Source organism: Tachysurus vachellii, chromosome 15 (genome assembly GCF_030014155.1).
Source record: "Tachysurus vachellii isolate PV-2020 chromosome 15, HZAU_Pvac_v1, whole genome shotgun sequence".
NCBI lineage: Eukaryota > Metazoa > Chordata > Actinopteri > Siluriformes > Bagridae > Tachysurus > Tachysurus vachellii.
This window is the reverse complement of record NC_083474.1, coordinates 8,152,647-8,177,028: the sequence shown is the minus strand read 5'-3', so window position 1 is coordinate 8,177,028 and position 24,382 is coordinate 8,152,647. Positions and strand designations below refer to the sequence as shown.

The window sequence follows — 24,382 nt, the reverse complement described above, 5'->3', positions numbered from 1 at the left end:
TATTCCCTTTTATATAGTGATGGATTCGATATTCAGTCAGGTATTCTGCCACAACACAATGCATACAATAAGAACCCATAAATATAATCACAGAATGTAAAATGACTGTACATCAGAAATGTAATAATGGCCTGGGCCTGAATTTTTATCCAATGAGTGGTCTGTAAAAGCCTAACTGCTTTAAAGTAGAGCTATAAAAGAGGATTGAAAAAGAGCCCACAAAATGCATTAAAGAAAAAAAAAAAAAGATTTTCATCAAAAGTAAGACAAAAAAGACTAATGGTCTTCAGCAGTCAATGCTGACAGTCTTTTAAGAGCTGCACTATGTTTATTCTGTGGATGATTTGGTGGATTAGTTCATGCTTAGCAAGGTTTGGAGGAAGCTATGCCTAGGATCCTGCCCAAGGGACCAGGATTTACTAACCATTTCTGCTGTTACTATTCAATCTTCTTCAGGAAGCACTTTATTCTGGTCATGGCTGCAGTGGATTCCAAGCTTATCCCGTAAATAACGAGCAGGAACGGGTGACCAGTCTATGGCAGGACACACACACACACACACACACACACACAAACACAAACATTTTGTTCTTTATTGTTCTATATTTGGCTTTCTAAAAACTTGTGAACTTCATCTGGTTCATAATTTGCAATCAAAAGGATAACGCTGAAGGTTTATTGGAACATAGATTTTATTTCAAATTATTACTTCATACTCATTTAACATTTTCGTAAAAAAATATTTTTTTACACAATTCTATAACATCTACCTATAAAATAAATCAGTAAACACTGATGCGTCAAGGCACTTTAAATTATAAAAAGGTATAATTTGGCATTGAGGATTTCTCATTGCCTTACTTTTTTGCAAGAGATTGTATTAACTGAATCAGTTGTTTTAGTACAGTAAACAATTAACACATTTTTATGGAAAAATACAACTGCAAATGAAAAGAATGAATTATTTGCTAATCAAAGCTCTCTCTCAGCACAATATCATTTTTGGTCCTGCTTGATAATGGTTTAACATGTGCTGGCAAGAACACTTGCGGTAATTTGGGGATCAAATGTTGTGTCTTGTTGAAAACAAAATCAGCACAAGGTGGCAGTGTTGGGTGGAATACGGCACTGTGAAGACAATATTGGTGTTTGTTTTTAACACACTGCAGATATATATGCTTGAAAACATTCATTCATTCATCTTCTACCGCTTATCCGAACTATTCTCGGGTCACGGGGAGCCTGTGCCTATCTCAGGCGTCATCGGGCATCAAGGCAGGATACACCCTGGACGGAGTGCCAACCCATCACAGGGCACACACACACTCTCATTCACTCACGCAATCACACACTATGGACAATTTTCCAGAGATGCCAATCAACCTACCATGCATGTCTTTGGACCGGGGGAGGAAACCGGAGTACCCGGAGGAAACCCCCGAGGCACGGGGAGAACATGCAAACTCCACACACACAAGGTGGAGGCAGGAATTGAACCCCCAACCCTGGAGGTGTGAGGCGAACGTGCTAACCACTAAGCCACTGTGCCCCCATGCTTGAAAACATGGCTACTAAATGCATAGTTGGGGGTATTTTTGTAAGAAAATTAAAATACTGGTGATGTTAATTTCCTAGAACCTTATAATAATAAAAAAAAAACATTAAGAAAAACTCTACCCTGAAATATGTTTAGATTTAGAATCTGATTGGGTTTGTTATTCAGTGCCAATTCATTTGTTAGTGTTGTATTTTTGGATAGTTTAGTAATAAGCAGGAGTCTTCTGCTATGACATCTTAGCAAGACATCACTATAACAGTGTTTAATTGATGAGAAATTTCTCCTAAAGAGCTTTTTCCAAGTCATCTGCCATTTTTCCAGACACGTTTATGTCATATTAATATGAAAATCATCTTAGCATTATTAGAGACAGCAAATGCTGGACTCAGAAGTTCCAGAATGTATTGCATATTAATACTGTATCATAATGACACACTTATGCTGAGATACAGCTTGGCTAGTTAGCGATCTAGAAGATGACCATGGTATTAGCATCTGTTAGGAGGATGTGAGACCGCTCCACATGCTATAAGGACTAAAGCATTACTGCAATGCTCTCCTTAGTCAGACATGCAGACAAATCCTTTTAGCACGACTATTGGTGCAGTTGAACAGCATTGTGGCTGACGCAGCCATTTAACTAAACTCAGGAGATCCCAGGTTAATTGTAAAGGTTAAAAGGCAAGTTGTTCAGGGTGGATTTTTCTTTAAAATAAGCAGAACTTAATAAGAGTGAAACAAACAAACAAACAGTTATAACCCAACAGTGAGATAGTGTTTCATACTGCACTGAAATATCAGCAAAGGAAATCTTATCCCAATTCTTCGTAACATCATCAGTCTGATCGTGATACCTAAGGGCAACAAAATACTTATTAAAAAAAAAAAGTGAGGAACATGTTTTCAGAACATGTAAATTAGCCTTGTGCTTTTTCAATAATTTCCCATAGCAAACAATAAATTAGAAGACATATTGAACAGAAAATCCTGGCTGAACATGTTTTTGGTAATCAACAGATTACAGCTTGTTAGACTATCACTTGATTCACAGTTGCTTGGTCTACAGGAAGTGGATCTGCAGGTTCTGTAGACGCTCCTGTCACCTCCGTTAATCCGTTAATCGTAGTGTAACCTTTTGAAAAGTCTGCTGAAATAAAGTCGTTGTGATTTCACAAGAACTCACAGAAACAAAGCTGTTCTTCGTCTTATGTTTTATGCAAGATTATGCCATGCATACTCTCAAGCATGGATAGTTGAGTTCAAATAGCTCGGGGCTCAAACAAAGAGTGAACAAAAAAAAATTGCCGATGTGAAGCTGAGCATGCACCGCTAAGTCTCCTCCTCCCACAGACAGAGCTGTTTATGAGGCGTGTAGTATGTAAAGTCATAGCCTTTGCTGCAGCTCTTGATGCCGCACTTGTACGGGGCACTGTGTCCCGAGGAATCCTTGTTTCGGCAGTACTTGAGCAGACACGGGTACCACTCGAGCCTCATGCTGTAACTGCAGGAGCAGGCCTGCCAAAGATCCGTCACGGAGCGGCAGCTCTTCAGCCCAGGAACCTCAACAGCCTGCGGGAGAGTCTCAAACACGGAGTTCTCAATACCTACAAAAACAGGGCACAGGGAGTTAGAACAATGCATACTTAAACGAAAACTGTAGCGGATGTGAGATTAATACAAACAACATTTGATACATTTCAGTGTACCGAGAAAAGAAAAGTGTTCGTACAAAACTCACTTATGATTAAAATGTATGGGGAAGTTGTCAGTAAATCACTCAATAAACTGAATCATTTTATGCATCACTTTTCGTGTACAGGGTCATGGAGTGGGGGGCAGATTTTTGTGGAGCACAAGCAAGAGACACCCTGGATGGGGCAGCAACCCATCACAGGGCACAATCGCACAGATGCTTTATGGACTGGGGGAGGAAACTGGAGTACCTGGAGGAAACCCTGGGAATCAAACCTCCAACCCTAGAGGTATGAGGCAAATGTGCTAACCGCTAAGCTACTTAAGCCACCTTGTACACACTCCCATGTCAAAGAGTTTTGTATTCTAAAGTATTTTAAACCAAAACTACATGTCCTTACAGGATTACGACAAATTTTTCCTTTTCTATCACATCCTATTTCTAACTGTTTAACACAAGATTCTACTCATATGAACAATTGTTATGCCAGAAATTTATTTAACATTATTCGGGCACAGTATTTCCTCGTTTTGTACTGAGCTCCAAGTTCTCCTCTAGAATCTCAAGCTTCCTCTCAAGCCCCCATAACTGAAGGTTAGTGTGTGATGAAATAAAGCATTGCGGTGTTATTTATACCATAGAGGCAAATGTCACATAATACATTCTTCAACGTTCTACATTCTCAGCTGCTGTTTTTCAAAATAGCCCTGCTTTCTAACACTAACATTACAGAAACACTCCACATCACATCTGTGTACACTGGAAATAAAGTATGCCATTTCACTGTATATGTACATTTGTGCATTTGCTATTTGCAGTTATGCTGACACTAAAGAATGAAAATGACTGGGCCAGATCCTTTAAAAGGAAAATGGCAGTAGACTCAATTAGAGTGTGTGTTTTTGGCAGGCTGTAATTAGAAGTACTTGCCCGTGTCCAGCCAGTGGTGCATGTCGGCCTCACGGGTGTACACGGCGTCATGCGCCACACTGCACGTGTTGTAGACGAGGGTACTCAGCTGCCATGCCAGCATCACGTTAACCGCCACGTTCATGCTGAGCGTCTCCGTTGGCTTCTTCTCCTCCGCCGTTCTTACGGTGTGTGGGTTTTTCTGTGCACAACCCAATGCAAATTCAGTTACTAAACTTGCCAGCATGTTCAAACTAACACAAAAGCTTCATTTTGGTTACACATTTTGGTGACCCTAAAAGCAATCATTATAGGTCTGCCCTTTGCATCATGTAACAGCCACGCACCTTGGAACACACACACACGAACACACCCCCACCCCACCAGGAGGCTGCTATAAAGCTGCACTTGCAAGCAGTAATGATGCTTCAATGATGTTTACATTAGCATGTGTACCTGTTAATGTTAATCTGCTCCTGGCCTCTTAGTCTAATCTTTGCTCACCCCTGTTCTAAGCCTGGCCTGGAAAAACAGATACAGTACCAGTTTGATTTCATTAGGTCATGTGTTGATTTTGGCATCCATTTCAATTCTTAAATTCTATTACAAGATTTAAATATCATTTCTGATTCTAATTTTGTAACATTATACCTAAAACATATACCTAAGACAACTAAAACAACAATTTTATATATTTTTATGTATATTTTATATACAACAATAACATTTTAAAACTCTTAAGATCAGATTTAAAATCAATTCAACCAGTGTGCTACTGCATTACTAATATATTTCTTCTTGTTTTGCGGTAGTACAATATTAGCTGACTCCTGGTAGGATGAATACTAATACTATACTCCTAGAATTAATACAGGTAGCACATTCAGACTATATTTATTGTACCTACTGGGCAGCTCAAGAATGAACCCTTCAAGAAATAAAAAATTTTAAATAGTGACATTTTCTTTTAAAAACATAAAGGAAAAAAAAAAAAACAACGCAAATTGTTTAAATCAGGTGTTTGGTCACTGTAATCACCAGAACAGCTTCAGTTGTCCCAGGCATATATTCTACAAATCAGTAAAAAGTAACTGAATGGATAAACATTTTTCTTCCAAAAGATATTTCCCTCAATTAAAGTTTTGACTGATTGACGTAGAAAGTGTCCAGAAATCTCTCTAAAATCTCTTGCATCTTCCAAATGAATAGAAATATAGATGTGGATCAGTAGTCCACTATTTAGGACAGGGGTCCTGTGAGACGCAGCAAAAATGAAAAGGGCCCAAAGTTGGTTTTCCCAAAACATTTGCTTATTTTTAATGAAGGATGCCAAAAGTTCTGGAGTTGATTGATGACTACATACAGAGATTTTATTATATATATATATATATATATATATATATATATATATATATATATATATATATATATATATATATACACACACATACATACATATATACACACACATACATACATATATATACACGTGTATATATTCATATATATATGAAAAATGAATCTTTAGCTTTGTTTCTCTCTTCAGGTTCTTCCTGACCAAGAAAATGTACACAGCACAAATGTCTTTTAAACCATTTCATTTGATTTAAGGTTAATTTATGAAGGGGTGTGAGGAGGAAATGCTGCTAAGTGGGTGGATATTTATGACTAAATTAGACTACTTCATAGTCTAGTGTAATATACTTATAATCCATTTAAACCCCTGATTCTCTGAGACACCCCTCCAGGCTCACTCTCTTCTTTCTCCCTGCTGTGTGTCTCTGAAGGAGGACACTGACCTGCCGGAGTCTGGCCATGGACTCGCTGGAGATGATCTCATTGTGGCTGAGGCGTGTGATGAAGCACAGTGCCTGGTACTGGTTTTGCCCTCTCTCCAATTCTCCCAGAATCAATGCCCGGAAGATCTTCACATCCTGAACAAAAAGGGAAACACAATTTTGTATTCATATGTGACGTGGCCTGGGAAAACCCTCTATAGCTGCACTATATGGCCAAATGTTTATAGACACCTGACCATCCAATACCCACATTTTATTTTGTGAACATCTCATTCCATATTTATCCCACTCCGTTATAATAACCTCCACTTGTCTACACTATTCTAGCAAGGCTTTCCTCTAGATTTTGGAAGGTGGCTGTGAGGATTTCGTGGCATTTAGCCACAAGAGCATTAGTAAGGTCAGGCACTGATTTTGCCTAAGGAGATGCAGTCATTCATTCCAAAGAGGTTCAGTTGGGTTGAGGTCAGGGTTTTGTGTAGGACAGTCAAGTTCTTCCAGTCCAAGCTTGGCAAACCATGTGTTTATGAACCAATTCCAAGGAAATTGTAATTCTAAAGCATAAATAGACATTCAAGACAAGTGCATGGTTTTAACATTGTGGCAACATGTTTTGGGAAGAACCACATATGGTTGTGAAGATCAGTCATCCAGAAACATTTTGCTTTATAGTGCAGTTCTGCTGAATTACAAAAGGAAAAGCTGCATTTAAATATTCCATCAAGTTTCCACAGAAGGAAACCCCGGCTACCTCTACACGTATAATCTAAGCTAAATTTACTATTGAATTGAATAGAATTGCTTCATTGCTGATCAATGGCATATCCTGACATGGACGATGCTGATAAACTAACTTGTCGCCTGTGGTAAAAGTCAGTCACTCATGACATTAAAACACATCGTTGTCCCATAACTTGAGTGATCTCTGTTCATGCCAACATCATTGAGGAAAAAATTCAGGCAGTTCTGTTCAACATGTCAGTCATTTTAAATGCTTATCTGTAGTCATCTGTCATCAGTTATCTGGGCTCAGTGTATAAGAGCTCTTCTATGTTTTGATGATGTGCCAATGCAGGAGCATGTACACTTTGAAAAGTTTGTATTTTTCTTCTGAAGTTATTACTTTATTGCCTTTTATAATAGGGAAAAAATGTAAAATAAAATTTAAAAAAAACCCATTCATGCCCACTTATTTCACCCCAAACCATGTTGCTGACGAGACAATGTTAGAGGTTTTCAGACATAAGTGTAAAAGTTAATAAAAGCAAAACCTGCTTACCTTGTGAAGCATGACGGTGGTAGCCTAACTCTATGGGATAGATATCGGAGAGAGAGAGAGAGAGAGAGAGAGAGAGAGAGAGAGAGAGAGAGAGAGAGAGAGAGAGAGAGAGAGAGAGAGAGAGAGAGAGATAGATAGAGAGAGAGAGAGAGAGAGAGAGAGAGAGAGAGAGAGAGAGAGAGAGAGAGAGAGATAGATAGATAGATAGATAGATAGATAGATAGATATCGAAGATATCGAAGATATCTAATATATCTTCTCTTAAGCCGGGACTGAACTCTTTAGTTAGGCCTTTGTTGGGCAGGTTAAATAATGAAAAAAAATTATTCTAACATGATAACAAACCAAAGCTCAAATTAAATGGTATGTATACTATAATTGATTGTGTACAAGTTCTTGGTAGAGTGTGAGGAAAAAAAGTTGCCCTTAACTGAGGAAACAGCAGACAGAGTTTAGTGTGTGAGTAACAGATTTATAGAGTTCTGAGCCAGAGAAGTGGAGAGGCGCTGTATATTTCAGAACATTACAGGGTTACCACTGGCAACACGACCGGAACCCTGGCAAGGATTCTGTATCTATAAAGAGTTCCATGTGAGGGAATGATGGGAAGCTACAGACAAGAGCGAGAGCACTATTCATTCATCAACTGTCTGTCCCACACACACACATGCACACACACACACGGTCACACACCAAGGTCTCAGAGCATAAGGCCAGCAGAAGCAAAGGCCTTCTTGAGCCTTGTTCTTTCTGCACAATCAAAACTAACAGAGACCAGCTGACATTTTTTGGTCTGGAGATTAATCACCTCCAACTTTCCGCACAGAACGTTTCAATGTCGGCAAAATAACAAAACACCTCTGCATGCAGTTAGCAGATATCTCCCTACAGTCCAGACACACAGGCAGCCAAGAAACCCTCAGCCTTTTCTGCTATTTCATTTGAGCGCTGATCAAAACGTCCAGATTTTTCGCGTCAGTGGGGGAAAAGAACTGGCCCGTAAAGAGACCATGGTGCCACGGGACATGACTCCTGAATACACATGTCTCAGATGACAGAACAATCAGTGGAACACAAGAGATGAAAGAAGACCTCCCAGTTATGGAGAAAGGGAATGAAAAAAGAACTAATTGCCCTGACTGTGGGCATAAACGCAGATAAAATACACAGGTTTGTCATTACTCTGCTCTGGTGACATCACATCAATCTAGCCTTCTATTAAGTTTTACTTATATCAGAGTCTTTATTGTTGTTATGCAAAAAGCCGTATCTTCACTGACTGACAATTTCCTCTCGTTATCCTAATGTTTATCTTTTATTCATATTATTTATTCACTGTGGACTCCAGTTTCAGTCCCCTGTCAAACACATTGCAGTCTGCTGGTCCTCATCATAACCAGCCCATATATCAGTTGACTCTTTGACTCTGCCTGTCTTTCTCATTCACTCAGCCTCTTCCGTAGACTCTCTGTCCATCTTTTCTTCTCCCACTGGTAAGCACGCACGCACACACACATACACACACGCATACAAACACACACGAAGACAAATTCACATACAGACTCACAAACCCACACCCACAAAGAGACTGACACAAACACCGATTCACATACAGACGGTCTCACATACAGACTGTCACACACACATGCGCGCACACACATTCACACACTCACTCACTCACACACACACACACAGAGACTTGCAAACACAGCCTCTCTCACACAGATACTTGCAAACACCCACACACAAAGATAGCCCCAAACACAAACACACATTCACACAAAGACAAATTCACATACAGACTCACAGACCCACACCCACAAACATAAAAAGACTGACACAAATACAACGATTCACACACACACACACAAACACAACGATTCACACACACACACACATACACACAAACACACAAACACACACACACACACACACACACACACACACACACACACACACACACACACACACACACACACAGTGTAGTATATAGTGGTGCAACGGACACCCTCAGTTCCACCTTGGTAAAATATCAACACTAAGAAGGGGCGAGTCACAAGACTAAACACAAACCATGATGCACAGCAGGTTTATTTTAACTGGTTGGGTGTCATCTCCAAAAGCAAGAAAAACATCAGGGGCCTGTACTTCTGCTAGTGCCTGTGGAGTGTTTGTTTGAAATACGCCATCATCTGTCTTATTGCCTGTCGAGAGCCAGCTACCAGCAGAGCTTGGCATGTCTCACCACACAGCAACGAATGCTAACTCATTCTCAAACTGTGGACCGATTGTGGATCAAGCATGAAGAGACAGAACGGTAGTGCAAAGGCCAGTATGGCACCAGGCCATTCTGAACAATATCGACGATAATTAAGACATAACAACTTAAAACAACCATAACACTGATAAATATAATAGAAATAAAACAAATATTCAAGAAAATCTACAGATTTTACAAATAGGAAGGAACCTTCTATGTCCAAAGTGATAAAGCAGTAAAGTAGCAGCATTGCCTGCTTCTTTATAGGTCCAGCACACAGCACACCACTCTAAACCCATAACACACACCACTGCAAAGCCACACCGACCTTCAATCTCTGCTCCATTTCCAACACTTTAATGAGCCAACACATTCTGAGTCGTGTTTTAATTGTCAGGTCTGACGCTGAAAATCAGCTAGTATGAGCGTACCAGTTCACCAGCATGACCATTGTGCAAGTAGTAACCAAGACCATGCTAGCTACACTAAACAGTAAACTAAAAAGGCCAAGAACAGTTTGGCAAAAAACACTTTAGTGTTACATCAGGCCATCCTTAAAAATATTCTTGTTTGCCGTAACCCGACTGACCCTGTCAATTTAGTGCCGACTCAAATTTGTTATTTTTTTTGCTTTAAGTCCGACCGACTTGCCGGTAAATTTGCGTTAAGACCGACCAATTTTTTTTTTTACTCTTCAAACAACTAATACAAAAGCAATAAAATAATATTAGTTATATTTTAGTAAGTATTGTAAATATATAAATTGCCTAGGCCTACATACAAACGAAGGCTCCATTATTTCGTTTAAATAAAAACCCGTGACGTCATCTATGTTTACACTATTGGTTAACGGATGTCACACTATGGCCTGTGCGTTCGCTTCGTCTCATACTCTAATTCACTGTCAAAGTCAATGGTTCGTGCTTGGTAATGATGGCTGTGGCTGCAGTAAACAAAATGTTCGCGGTCACCGTTCAAACAAATTTGTTTATGGTCTATATAATCTGCATCAAAATGAGGTTTGCAATGATGCACCCGAAGGCACGGGTTGAAGACCCAGTCAGTGACGTCACGATATGCTAATTTGTTTAAATTCATACCTACGTAATCACCATCACCAAAATTGTACTTTTTTTTTTTTTTTTTACATTGAAACTTGAAAAAAAATATAGACCTGCCTACTGACCCTTTTGTTTTTTTTTACTGTTACTGCAAACCAAAATATTTTTAAGGATGGCCTTATATGGCTATGTCTTAGTGGATGCTAAACTTCACACCCATATGTGATTCTTCCCCTAAATGTTTTTACAAAGTGTGAATCACACAATTAAACAGGAAGTCAGTGTATGCAACAGTGTGACCCAAACATTTTCAGCCATGACAATGCCCCTATGTACCAAGCAAGGGCGATGAAGACATGGCCTGTCATGGTTGCTCAGGTAAAGACAAATCAAGAATCCTTTTGTCATTTCAACCATTTACAGCTGGTAAAGTACAATGTAAAATAAAACAACGTTTCTTGGAGCTACATAAAATTACATGAGACGCCACAGAACTAAGTGTGCAACCAGAGCAAGATAGTTTTGTAATGAATAAAGTGCAACAGTAACATGCTGTGGATATGAACACACAAAATACAGAGATCTGCAAAAATGTTGTAGGTCGTCCATACAGCATTTGTTTGTAGCAGCAGACTAAAAAGAAATGTGCAAAAAGTGCACATTGGAGAAAAACTTGTGGGTCCTGCATAGAACCCTGAACACCTTTGGGATAAACTGGAATGTCGACTACACCCCAGACCTTCTACCTGACCTCACTAATGATCTTGAGGCTGAATGAACACAAATCCCCACAGCTACGGTTCAAAACCTAGTGGTAAGCCTCTTTAGAAGAATAGAGGTTATTAAGACAGCAAAGGGGGATTCAATCTAGAATGAGATGTTCAAAAAGCACAAGTGTGATAGTCAGGTGTCCATACACTGTGGATAGAGGTTTAGTATGAAGGATCCCAATTTGGCAAAAAAAAAAAAAGTGGAGTTCAAAAGTGCCTGCTGGAATCCACTAAACGTAAGCAGGTATACAAGGAAGTGTGCGCAGCCAATCAGATTGTCAGCAGCTCGGTACAAAGCGGACAAAGTCTAGCTGAAAAACCGGAATGTTGTGTACACAATATGTAAGCAAGGAATAAAACACGACAGAACGTGTTGCTATAGGAAAATAATCATCAGAATGATGTAATGCTTCCATTCATTTGAATTCAATACAATATTATTTGTATAGTGGGGTTTTTTTTGTGCCACTGGCATTGACACGATGCGGCTTTACAAAAATCCGGATGTAGATTTATATCTTTTAAGAGCTCAGTTTACAACCAAAGGTTACAACCGTAATTAAAAAAAAAAAAACTTCCAGAAAGGACACAAGGAAGAAACCATGAGAAGAACCAGACACATACCAGAACCCGTCCTCTTCAGGGTGAATGGGTAATAGTGAGATTACAAATCTTTACTCTTGGACAACTGTGTATTATAATGCCAAACAGAATGGAGTGTGCTGTAAAGACGATGAATATGAGCATCATGGTTACAGCAGCTACATGAGATCACTCAGTGAAAAAAGGGTGAGAACTTGCACAATATCCATGCCCAGGACTTTCATCCACAAGGGCATCCATGTGTGACCTACAGCTACCATTATACCATTTGTGCCAAAGGGTTTCAAATTTATCTTACCTCGTAAAAGTATCAAAGTTTACAGTTTGTAATTCATTACCAAATGACTTATTAAACATTCTAATATTTTATAGTTACACTCAAGGTTGTTTATTGTGTGTGAGACAAGTGCGTTCCTATTATCGCTTGCATCATCACGGCCAGGAATAGTTGTTCCTTCCCCAGTTCCGCTTTTTCACTCTTTTAAAGTTAAGATGAAGAAAAATAAACTGTATGAAATACTTTTTTGGCCGGCCGTTCATAATACGATATAACCATGATGCCTTGAGTCATTTCTAAATGCACGGCAAATGACCAACACTGCTGGTCATTAGTGAATCAGAATCCCAGCAATCGGTGCCACAAACATCTTGGCATTTTGGTCTTAACAAGTACTTTTTTGTACTCTACAGCCATCCAGACTCTCCGATGACATGCAGTTTATTACATGCAGTCTGATAAATTACACTGGTGCTGTAATTTACTACATAGTAACTATAGGGCTCTAAAATGACATCACCCACATTTTATTATATACAGAAGTTTAATTAATAAACAGTGACGCACTTTGAAGGTTTCTTTATTCCACTTCAGTTTATTCTGGTCTCAGGTTTCTCTATTTAAACTTTTCTAGCAGATGTGCAACTTGAACAGAATTAAGAAGCTTGCTCAGAATGCCGGTTATATAATGATGTCTGAGGACTTTGTGGCTGTGTTAAATGGCAAAATCTAGCACACAATTGACGTGGAAGTTATATTAAGTGCCTTTGTTAAACGGTCTCTTTGAACATGGAAGGAAAACAAGCCGCTTAAACAGCCTGAGGGTTCTCTTGCGCACAAGTACTTGTAGGCGAACTGCATGTTACAGAGAGGAGCTGTACTCAGATCGCCTTAAGGGCAAACTAATATTCGTGACGTATTTTTTTTTTTGTGTGTAGGGGGGTCTGAACACCTCCCTCAGCGGACACACAGCTGTCTCTTATCATGTATAATGCAGCTTTATCTGGAAAATCCCAGGAGAGCTTGCTGCACTTCCTGTTTTCCAGCCCCCTCACTGTGCAGGTCTCTTTAATGAGGCCTGCTCACCTGACACCCCATTATCTGCCTTAGTCAAACCTTTGTCCATTGAGCTGGAAAAAAAAAATCTCACAAATATTAATATCCATCAGGTTTAATCTAGCAAAGCATATATGCAGAAAGAGAAGCCTGAGAATTAACTGCGGCATGGAGCCAAAGAATAAAGCAAACAAACTGTAAGGCAAGCAAAAAGTTTAGCGATTAAAATGTTTACGGTTAGGGTGGTTTAATGCTTGCTAAGAGAAATTAAGAAAAATGGTATTGTGTGACATTTCTCTCGCAGAAGCGCTGGGGATTATGAGTCATTCGTCTACAGCGGAGGTATTTGCGCTAGCGGATGAAGCGGCCCAGAGAAAAGGCACAGGTGCGAAGCGTCCTTTAAACTCTACTTGTAAAAGACTGGCGATTTCTCACAATGGCACGTAAAAGGGGGGAGGAAGCCAAGCTGGCGAGAAATGCTTGAGTTGAGGCTAATTACACCAAGAATGTGAAGGAGGAAACATGTTAAAGCATAATCCTGCTTAACATGAAAACACAAATGGAAGCAAAGAGGGACACAGATTTGGATATTTCTTAAACAACAACAAAGTCCGTGTTTCCCAATCGTGTTTTGCCTGATAATTGTTAAATCCGACTCGGCTTGGTCGTTGAGCAATCCGCAAGTTTCCCAGGCCCGGTGTCAGAAAACGTTTCGCTAAAAGCAGAAACCACAAGAGGAAGCATCAAGAGAAGCACTTCTCTGAGGTCACATTCAACAAGGGACATTAGAAAAGGACACTCCAGTAGCATCCGCATTGTGACACGTGATCTGTGGCCTCTACTTGTGTGGCTAACAGAAGAGTGTTTGCTTTCAGCCGACTGCCTGTTTGTGCTCAATGGAACATCGACTGTTCTGCTTTACTGAAGCCTTTTCTCCTCCAAGAAGCCCCAAACACGCGTGACCTAGCAAGACCTAATGAGCACGGAAGCCAAAAACACTGCCTGGTGTAGCACGGCTAATTAACTTCCCCACCCCCAGCACCCCCCATCTCGGGGAAAACTCTCTTGTAGTTTTTGCACACACACACACACACACTCAATAATAAATCAAGTTCATGAAACTGGTTTCATAATATCCACACACTCAGATCAATATTTCAACGGTGCTTATCGTGCCAAACTGTTGCACAAGAGAAAGAGGGTTGAAGCTGGAGAGTGGAGGAGGTACACATGTGAGGTTTTTAAACTTCAGGAACATGACAGTCTTCCTGCTGAAGCATTTTCGGAACTACAAAGACGCTTTGTTGAAATAGAGCAGAAAACGGAACAGAAAACCGATGAACAAGTTGGTGAATAAAAATTATTTTAAGGGTTGGGCAAAGAAACAGATTTGACCAGGGTTTCAAATAAAAAAAAAAAGAAAAGAAAGTTTAGATCATGAAAATACAGAACTGAATATACATCAGACCACCAGCACCAACATTAAAGAATTTGCTCACAGTAATCTCCAATCAGGAGTGACACCATGGTATCATGAATGGCAGCTCTAACCTTAACACAACACACTCCATCACTGTCATGGGTGGAATGTGTTTCCGAGTACTGGGTCATGAGGAGTCATTGCGCTTAGCTTCGTATGCTGCTCTCTCTGGGATCAGGACTCTTTCATTATCTGTGGCACTCAAAAGGCCAACAAGGCTTGGCTCCAGTCTGAATAAAGATATCAGAGTATGGTGAATAGAGCCGCTGAGGTGTCCTAAGGGGAAAGCGCTTGCAGTTGACACAATGGATGGGAAAATAATTCCAAACTGGTTAGAAGACTGCCGAGATCTTTGTTTAGGCAGCTGCGAGAGCAGCAATCACAGCTCAGGGAAAGCAAACCGACTGGTCAGATATTTTCCGAAAAGTCATGCGAGTGTGCGGTTAGGATGCTATGAAAACGTGATTTAACTAGTGATGAAAATTCTTGGCTGAAACTGAAATTCAAGACACTGGGGACTGAGAAACTTTGCTGGACATAATAACATTAATATGTAATCTATTAATCATTAATATGTTATTATGTTAACACAAGATCACTGTCATGGGACTGCCTGGTGTGTCATGTTATGCTTATCTCAATTACCTAGATTAAAATGAATGAACTTTATCGACCAGAAAGAAAAGAAAATAGTACTTGAATCCATGGCACATCCTGTTTAAGCCCTAAACAAATAGGCAAAAATGTTTTTTTTAGCTGACATGTCAGTCATGTGCTATGGTGTAATACTGTAGATGCATACTCACTTGTAACAGACTGTACGTTATGTTAGCACTAGTTATGTAAAGTTGCTTTATTTTTGTTGAATTTTCTTACTGTTTCTACATACCTTACATTCCTGCCTTATTCTGTAAATACTGTTAAGCATATGTTCAAGTGAACTATGCCAACTAAGAATTCCTACCAACATCCAGACCATTTTCTGGCGTCTTGTGGCTCTGCACAGTAATATACATATAAACCATGTGACACGCTATGTTTAAACAAACATCAACTCAAATGTTTACTTTGCAAATGGCAAGATGGTTTCCTACAATGCCAAAAACTAACCAGTACCAACTTAATTCAATGCACTTATCCCAACCCAGAATTCACCACTACTCTGCGATCCTGCAGCACTACCCGATTCGTTCCACCATCTCACAGGGTACAAAGGCGGTACGCATCGAGACTCGTCTCTGTTTTGATATCTGGAAAAGTGGAATAAACTACCTCAAAATGTCTGAGAGCAAACGGTCTTCCACCAAACGTCTAAAAACCTCTCTTCCTGAAGTACTAAAACAAACACTTAAAACTAAAACTTGCGTTGTCTGTGTGATTTTATTTGCTGTGTTACCTCTCAAATAATGAATTCTTAGTCCGTGACCCAGTGAACCACCATAGATGTGTTCATTGAGACTTGAGACAAAGAACTTCTGGATAAGAGACTCTGCCAAATTCCATAAATGTAAATGTACATGTCAGTAGAGCTTTGGCTCAGCATTCTCTGATGATTGGATGAGTGAAGTAAGGAAAATAAAAAAAAAAAGCCATTGTCCGTTATATCAACATCTACCTCTATATAATCTATGCTTATTATATTAGCTCTGTCTTCATGTTCCTAGGCCAAATAAATCTTGTATGCGTTGTCAAACCCAATTGAGTCGTTTTTAATATAGTTAGTTGAGGCAAACCTACTAATAGGAGAGGAAGTGCTGATAATGCCTACTTGACATAAATGGCCAAAGGTTGCAAAAGATTTCGCAGAAATGTTCAGATTCTATTCAGTTACATTACTCACAATCGGCGCAAGTTCACATGAAGTCAAAGTCACATTTGATTTCTGGAAATGAAAATAGAGTGACTCAGCAGCACAAAGTTACTTTTCATATTGCCTAATTTGAAGGCATCTCAACACATCCCTCTCTGTTTGGAAAGAGTGACATGAGCACAAAACACCCACGACATGTCCGTGCAAGTGACACCACTGTTTGAGAGTTCTGCATCCAGACAGAGAACACAAACCTTTCAGGCAATAAACATGTTTGTGCGGGGGGTTTACTCTAATGAATGCGACTGCTACTCCACATCCTGAGTTTCCTGTTGCCAAACAAGACCAGGATAATGGCAGGCAGCCCATGTAGATATACTAGCACATAAGCACGCAGAGATAAAACCCTTACTATACAGTCAACAATGAAACAACAATGACGAGCACAGACTGAGGACTCAAGTATCTGTTTTCTTTGGTACTGGATGAGTCATTTGCTATTTTCCTGAAGATAATACACTGATTTTATTGACCACCTGTGAAGTCATTTAGCGTGTCATATCTTACAGTTCTGCTGGAGCGGAGATTAACAGTATTTTCAGACGTATAGGGCAGCGTTTTGCTCCAAAACTGTGAACTTCAATTATTACAATGTTGTATTTTCTTTTTGGCCTAGTTTGCTTTTACATGGCAGAGTTTGACAGCAATCCAAAAATGTGTTTGCGCAAGCAAACGGTTCTCTCACTGATCAGAGTAAACCTGTTTATGTTCCAAGGTTCTGCTCATAGCAGTCAAGATGGATAGTTGACAGCTCCATTAGCTTGTTGTGGCTTTCTTTTGAACTGTATTCATTATATTGATGGGTTACAGGTGGCTCAGATGGTTAAGGCTCTGGGTTGTTGATGGGAAGGGCAGGGCAGCACCACCAAGCTGCCTCTGTTGGGCCCTTGAGCAAGGCTCTTAACCCTCTCTGCTCCAGGCACTGTACCGTGACTGACCCTGAACTATGATCCTAACTTCCTAAGCCGGGATATGTGAAAAGTATTTCATTGTGCATTAATGTATACGTGATTTTGTGTGTAACAAATTTAAGTGGGAATCAATGTGTCATCTGGACAACAAAGTGGCTTCGGAGAAGAGACACTTCATTTTACAAATCAAGAGTTTGTGCTTTGATTTTTGACTTGCCATGTCCATGCTTATCCACAAAATTCTTTGTCACCAAAGATCTACCAAACAGTGCAATCCATGCTGTGCACTACAGAACGCAGAACGCAGATTGGTAGTCTTGTGTAGAAAGACCTTCAGATTGATGGCAGACGGTCTGGACTCCATAGCAGCTTTTATTGGCCAAAGACTACAAAGAGGTCATGTGACCATCATGTAGTTTGTTTGTAGTCAATTAGTCATCACCAGTTTGTTTTGTTCAGTGTCTTGATTAGGGGTTTAAATATAAAGTCAATGTCCCTACTAAAACAGCCCGGCATGCAACCATAGATAATTTATTTAAGAAAGTTGTACAAATGAAGAATTCTATACTGTAGACTTTACATAAATTTGAAAATCCAGTGTTTAGGCTGTCCCTCATAAGTGCTTATTGTCACAGCTGTGATAGAAAGCGACAGATTCCTTCTTCCATGAGAGAAGTAGAATGTCTTGACAGCTTGTGGACTTTTAGAAAATGTGACACATCTCCTGGAAATCTTGTAGAATCCAACCGATCAGATGACAACTTCAAAACTCCTGATGTGTTTCCAATTTTGTGTGGCATATGATCAGATGCAGGGGGGCACGGTGGCTTAGTGGTTAACACGTTTGCCTCACACCTCCAGGGTCGGGGTTCGATTCCCGCCTCCACCTTGTGTGTGTGGAGTTTGCATGTTCTCCCCGTGCCTCGGGGGTTTCCTCCGGGTGCTCCGGTTTCCTCCCCCGGTCCAAAGACATGCATGGTGGGTTGATTGGCATCTCTGGAAAATTGTCCCTAGTGTGTGATTGCGTGAGTGTGTGTGCGTGTGCCCTGCGATGGGTTGGCATTCCGTCCAGGGTGTATCCTGCCTTGATGCCCAATGACGTCTGAGATAGGCACATATAAAATAATCTAAACAAACAAACTAAGTGAGAAAACACTAAGCAAAATGCCCTAAGATTATGATTTTCATAATTTGACATTTTTATAAACAACGATTGTAGAAGTTTGTATGGAGTACTTGCACTTGAACCAGTGCTGGTGTTTAGCTACACCTGTCTTTTTCTTAAAGTTGAATCTTGTTGCATTTGAATCACTGCACTCATCTCATCTGACAGTTTTAGATCTGCAGCAGGTTCCGCCATGGTGGATAAAAGTGCCAGGAACTGAATCAATGTAAATGTAAGTACGACATTTGTTAATGTCTTTGCTAGAGTACTGGCCTTACAAAGTCTTAGGAATGGAAATGGAATACCAGGAAACAACAAGAAGGATTTTTTTTAAACTGAATGAAAAAAACAAACACCCATTACATTCCTATTGATGATGTGAAAGTTTCCAGCACCATGGCCAAGGTTACTGCAAGATAGAATATGTAGCTTCGATAAAAGACAAGGAAGAAGAAGAAAAATGAGAAGAAAGGATGGGTCACTGCCAAGTATTTCAAGGATACCCCAGTGTGGAAATGCACAAAAGGGCCAGATACTACACTCAGCAGTGGGTGTGAGGTGAAATGAATCAATTCACATTCATCAGCGCATACTGTGTAGGCTTTTTCCGTAGTTGCCTCTTTTCCTTTGAACACAGCCTGGATATTAAACAGCCTAAGGGCAGGAAGGGAGGGAACCCAGAAACATGATACAGTTAGAACTGGAAAAAAGAGTGATTTAAGACAATGCCAGTGTGAGTATTCACACTTGCATGTTTATAGCACATTCTTGGGACTCTGTGACATTACTGCCCTGTTACCTCAGACACCTCTGCTTTGTTTTGATGCCTCCCAACCACCTAGGAGCAATGCGGGCTGGTAGACTAGGGTGTGTGTGAGAATTAGGATTATAGAGCTTAATATTATTATTATTGAGCCTATATTAATCACACTTTCACAAGAGAACATGTCTTTCACATAATAAGCTATCACCCAAGGCACAATTTGCACATCGTAAAGGATAATCTTTGATCGTAAGGTGAGATCGATGGTCTTCAAACTCAAGTTTTATTGACCACACACACCACCATACACGGAATCATCACACAGACTTCTATCATGGTGTTAATTTGTTAAGTGCTATTAATTTTGCAAAGCTTTCAAAGATTTATCATTTATTATTTCTCATTTTACGGGAGGTGTCTGGGGTGTCCGTGCCATTGGCGAGCCTTGGCGAAGGAGTATTTTAATGTTGCGTTTTTGTGTCTTATCAATTTGCAAATGTGACTGAGGGAAAATGTTGGTGAGGGAACGAGATGCTCTAATGCCAACTAAACTTTCCTGAACAATATATGCAACTCTTAATGCAAAAAAAGCAGGATTTAAAGTTATCTATCTGGTGTCACCATTTTACGTGTGGTTCCTCTCAAGGTGTCTTCCTCATGTCCTTGCCACATGGCTTGCTCATTTGGGAGAAATTAAAATTCTACATTATATTTCTGTGAAGCTGCTAAATTTATTGCAGTTTGGTTAAAACAAATGGTGTGTGGCTCATTAATAAACTATAAATTGTAGTCATTGGTAAATCATTGGAATAAACATTTCAGGATGCATTGCAGTGGGAAAATAATCCACTTGAGGGTGACAAGGATATCTATAACAATGCGGTCAGTCATGTTTCATTCCTTACATATGTTGTGCTTATTTTGATAGTAATATGCCGTGAACTTTTAATAGCATGATATAACAAGCAGTAATGTATAGCACTCACGAATTGTGATTTCTAATGCAGACAATAATATTAAGACAACAATTAACTGAAACACTGGGCAGCCATAAAATCTCATAGAATCTCTTCCAAGACATCATGGTTTAGCACAAGAAAATGGCTACATTTCTGAACCCCTCCTATATGGAACAAGAGTTCAAGGATCTAATAAATATACACAGGAATCCAGTTTGTTGCATTTATCTGTGTCCTGTTTGATTCCCAGCCAAATGGATCTGCCAAGAAGACAAACGACAATTCCTTTACACTCCTTTTAAGACCATCACTGGGAAAAAAAAACCTTTTGTTTTGCAAAAACTTGTCATGCCAAGCATACAATGGTTGCTCTTTGGTTAATAAATATGCGTTTATATATAACTTTACAACTTTATTTAGCTGGACAAAGTACTGAAGTGAAGCAAATTTTGGCAAAATCTAACAGCTCAACTTTAACAGGCACAGTAGAAACACATGTAGAAAACACATAAGGACTGATCAGGTAAGCACCATGTTGGTAGATCCAGTAATTGAAACAATAACAACTTAAACAACAACATTGAGATCTTTTCAAATGAAAGTGCACAAAAGTTAATTTGACAGCCCCAGTCATGCCTGGAGACCTGGTGTCTACACAGCTACTTGACACGCAGCATTGTCTGGATGTATGAAAGTCTATCTTTTGGCATTGCCGTAAAATTACTCGCTAACCAGTACGCAGTAAATCCGAGAAGGCAGCTGCAAGTCAGAGTTAATTCAAGTTTCCATAAATCCTTGCAGATGACATAGATGAGAAACACATGTGAGGGGAAAGAAGGAGACGGGACTCTGTGTGGAACTGATAAAAAGTGGAAAAAGAAAGAGGCTGAGTGAAAAAAAAAGGAAAATGACTCTGTCAGCATTCCTACTGCAGGAGATAAACTACTAAACTTAGAGACATTTGTAAAGCATCCAAAATGGTTATTGCATACAGATCGCTAGGTAATATCATACTGCCATAATTGTTTTTGATAACTGAATAAGTCATACATACAGCACGATCTAATAGACGTGAGAAAATGGAGTATTATTATAGAGGTTGCTCAATCAGGCAGTGCACAAGTTGGGTTGAAACTAAAGTCGGCAGGAAGGAGGTACATCACCGGGAGGAGATCTGGTGAGTGCTATCCTTGGGTCAAGCTGAAAACATGGATATCTTATTGCTACAAGTTCAGATAAGACCTAATTCATGTAATGGTGTCTGAGAGTTCCCAAAAGTAATTTAATTTACAGCTTCTTTCATAAATAAAAGGTCTGATATTATGCGTATGGTGGAATAAGTACCATCGGATGAACCACTTGGATGTGAGATAACAAGACTTGCAGTTTTAAGTGGACAACTAAGATGCAGGGTTATAGGCCTGTTAGAAATTGTTAAACAAATCTCTTTCATTTATGCATTTATTCATTCATTCATAGTGGAACTGGAAGAGGGGATGCACTCTAAGTCAGTCTATCAAAGAGCACACACATTTACACACTACTTAACACCTATAAGCAATTTATCATAGCCAATCCACATAATGGCATGTTTTAATGAGCTGGGAGGAAAACAGACAACCTCAACACAGACAGGGGAAAAGCATCCATGGACAGTAACCAAAGCTCAGGATCGACCCCACAGCTTTAATAAAATACATCAAGGTAATAATAAAACCACTGACAGTTTTTAGTTGCTCCGGGCATGTCAAAATGTCTACAGTCTTCGGAAAAATATATGCTCCATTTTTACAGTGTGCACTTCTGGGATCACCTTTAAATCCTTAAAACAGATGCTTTGCTTTTCATAATATGGTATAGGTAGAACTTCTTGCACTTTTTTTTTGCTTCCATAAGAAACATCTGAACTCTTTCCTACTACAAATAGTTGTATTATATATACACAATATATGATATTATATACACAAATACAGTATTTAGAGAAAGAAACCTAAAGAAAACACAGTGACAGTGTCAAGACTTAAGGGGAGTCTCCAAAAGAATAACATCAACAACAGCAACAACAACAACAATTGAAAACAGTTTTTTTTTAAAAATCATCTACTTAAAAAAAAAAAAAACATATATTTCTTTATTGATGCTCAAAAACAATCTTTGGTGGCACTTTAAGTTTTAAAAGCATACTGATGCACTTTTAATAAACCTTTTTTAAGGACAAAACACGTGTGCGTAAATATTAAGAACAATTGACAGTAATTATACCTGTGATAAAAGGATCTCAGCTGAGTTCTACTGAAAGGAACACCAGAGTTTATAGATATGATGTAATATGAATGAAGACGGTGTGTTTGGGGGTTTTCCTGATCTCACCTGTTTAAAATCTGCCACGAAAGTGATGAGTGTGCCATCAGATTGCCGGTACTCCACTGTGATGGAGTCTCTGTCACTGTCCGCCTCCAGCAGCTCTTCAGCGATTTGGCCATCAGAGAGTCGAACCCTTACTTTTAGCTCGGAGCACAAACCAGCTCTGAGCACTAAAGCCCAGAGGAACAAGATGACTCCGAATGAACGCGCCAACATCCCAAAACGAGGCGAAAACGCGCACTCAAACCGCAAAGCGCACAGAGACGAGCCACAGAACCGTCTCCGAGTGAAGCGGCGGTGAACCGATTCGCCTCATTCCACCGAGTTCCCACATGCACACACACATACACACAAACCCCAACAACCTCACAGGGGTTTTCTTAAAGCTTTTCATCCATGTTCTCGCGCCAGAATGACAGAAACCATCCGTCTATAATGTAAACAAACAAAGAAGTTTGAATCTCAGCGTTTGACTCGGTGAGCTGTGAGAAGGACGTGACTGAAAGCAAACACGCTGCTTACGCCGAGTGGCAGCTCACACTAACTGCGCTTCACGCTTACTTCAGTTGTAGTTTCTGTTTTCCTCCTCCTCCTCCTCCTCCTCCTCCCCCTCCTACACCTCCACCTCCTCGCTGTTTTTGACTTGAACGCGCCGTCCGAGAGCTGCCACTTCCTTCACCAAGCCAAAGTGCAACTCCGCACTCAAGCGGCCTCCAAAGTTTCTGAGCTGCCAGCTCTTAAAGGCACAGTGCCCTGACAAATCCTCACTCAACTCATCTTAAAAATGCCAACTTTAAAAAATAAAAATACAATCAGCCCATGAAGCAAACATTCATCTTATACCAGAACAATATACTAATAATTGAGAGCCTTAAGGTAGTGATCACAGCCATCAAAGGATCATCTTCGGTCTTGAGTTTAAAAAAAAAATACAATCAGCCCATAAAACAAACATAAGGAAATAAAGCATGACCTAAAGTGTTTTATTCCTCTTATACCAGAACAATATACTAATGATTAAGAGCCTTAAGATAGTGATCGCGGGGGCACGGTGGCTTAGTGGTTAGCACGTTCGCCTCACACCTCCAGTGGATTCCCACCTCCGCCTTGTGTGTGTGGAGTTTGCATGTTCTCTCCATGCCTCGGGGTTTCCTCCGGGTACTCCAGTTTCCTCCCCTGGTCCAAAGACATGCAGGGTAGGTTGATTGGCATCTCTGGAAAAATTGTCCGTAGTGTGTGTGATTGCGTGAGTGAATGAGAGTGTGTGTGCCCTGCGATGGGTTGGCACTCCGTCCAGGGTGTATCCTGCCTTGATGCCCAATGACGCCTGAGATAGGCACAGGCTCCCCGTGACCCGAGGTAGTTCGAATAAGTGGTAGAAAATGAGTGAGTGAGAGTGAGATAGTGATCACCGCTATCAAAGGATTATTTTTGGTCTTGAGTAAAAATCAGTGATTAGTAAGTGTGCTGTATTCAACAAAGCTTTGGTAGTGTCAAAAACCCAACAAAACAAATTCCAATGTGTTTGAAAATCCAACATAATGTAGATGATTTCACTAAACTTGTGAAACGGCTACAAATGTGGTAGTAGCAATGGTAATATGC

At 39.9% G+C, this 24,382-nt stretch overlaps 1 protein-coding gene across 1 annotated transcript; it reads right to left on the bottom strand.

The window, feature by feature from the left end:
* Nucleotides 1–674: 674 nt before the first annotated feature.
* On the bottom strand, nucleotides 675–23,366 carry oafa (OAF homolog a (Drosophila)). Its single transcript, XM_060887853.1, has 4 exons — nucleotides 22,784–23,366; nucleotides 5,960–6,094; nucleotides 4,182–4,362; nucleotides 675–3,162 (listed from the first exon to the last, which is right to left on the bottom strand). Exons 1-4 carry the CDS (start codon nucleotides 22,991–22,993, stop codon nucleotides 2,888–2,890), a joined length of 801 nt encoding a protein of 266 aa, XP_060743836.1. The 5' UTR covers nucleotides 22,994–23,366; the 3' UTR covers nucleotides 675–2,887.
* Between the last annotated feature and the right edge of the window lie 1,016 nt (nucleotides 23,367–24,382).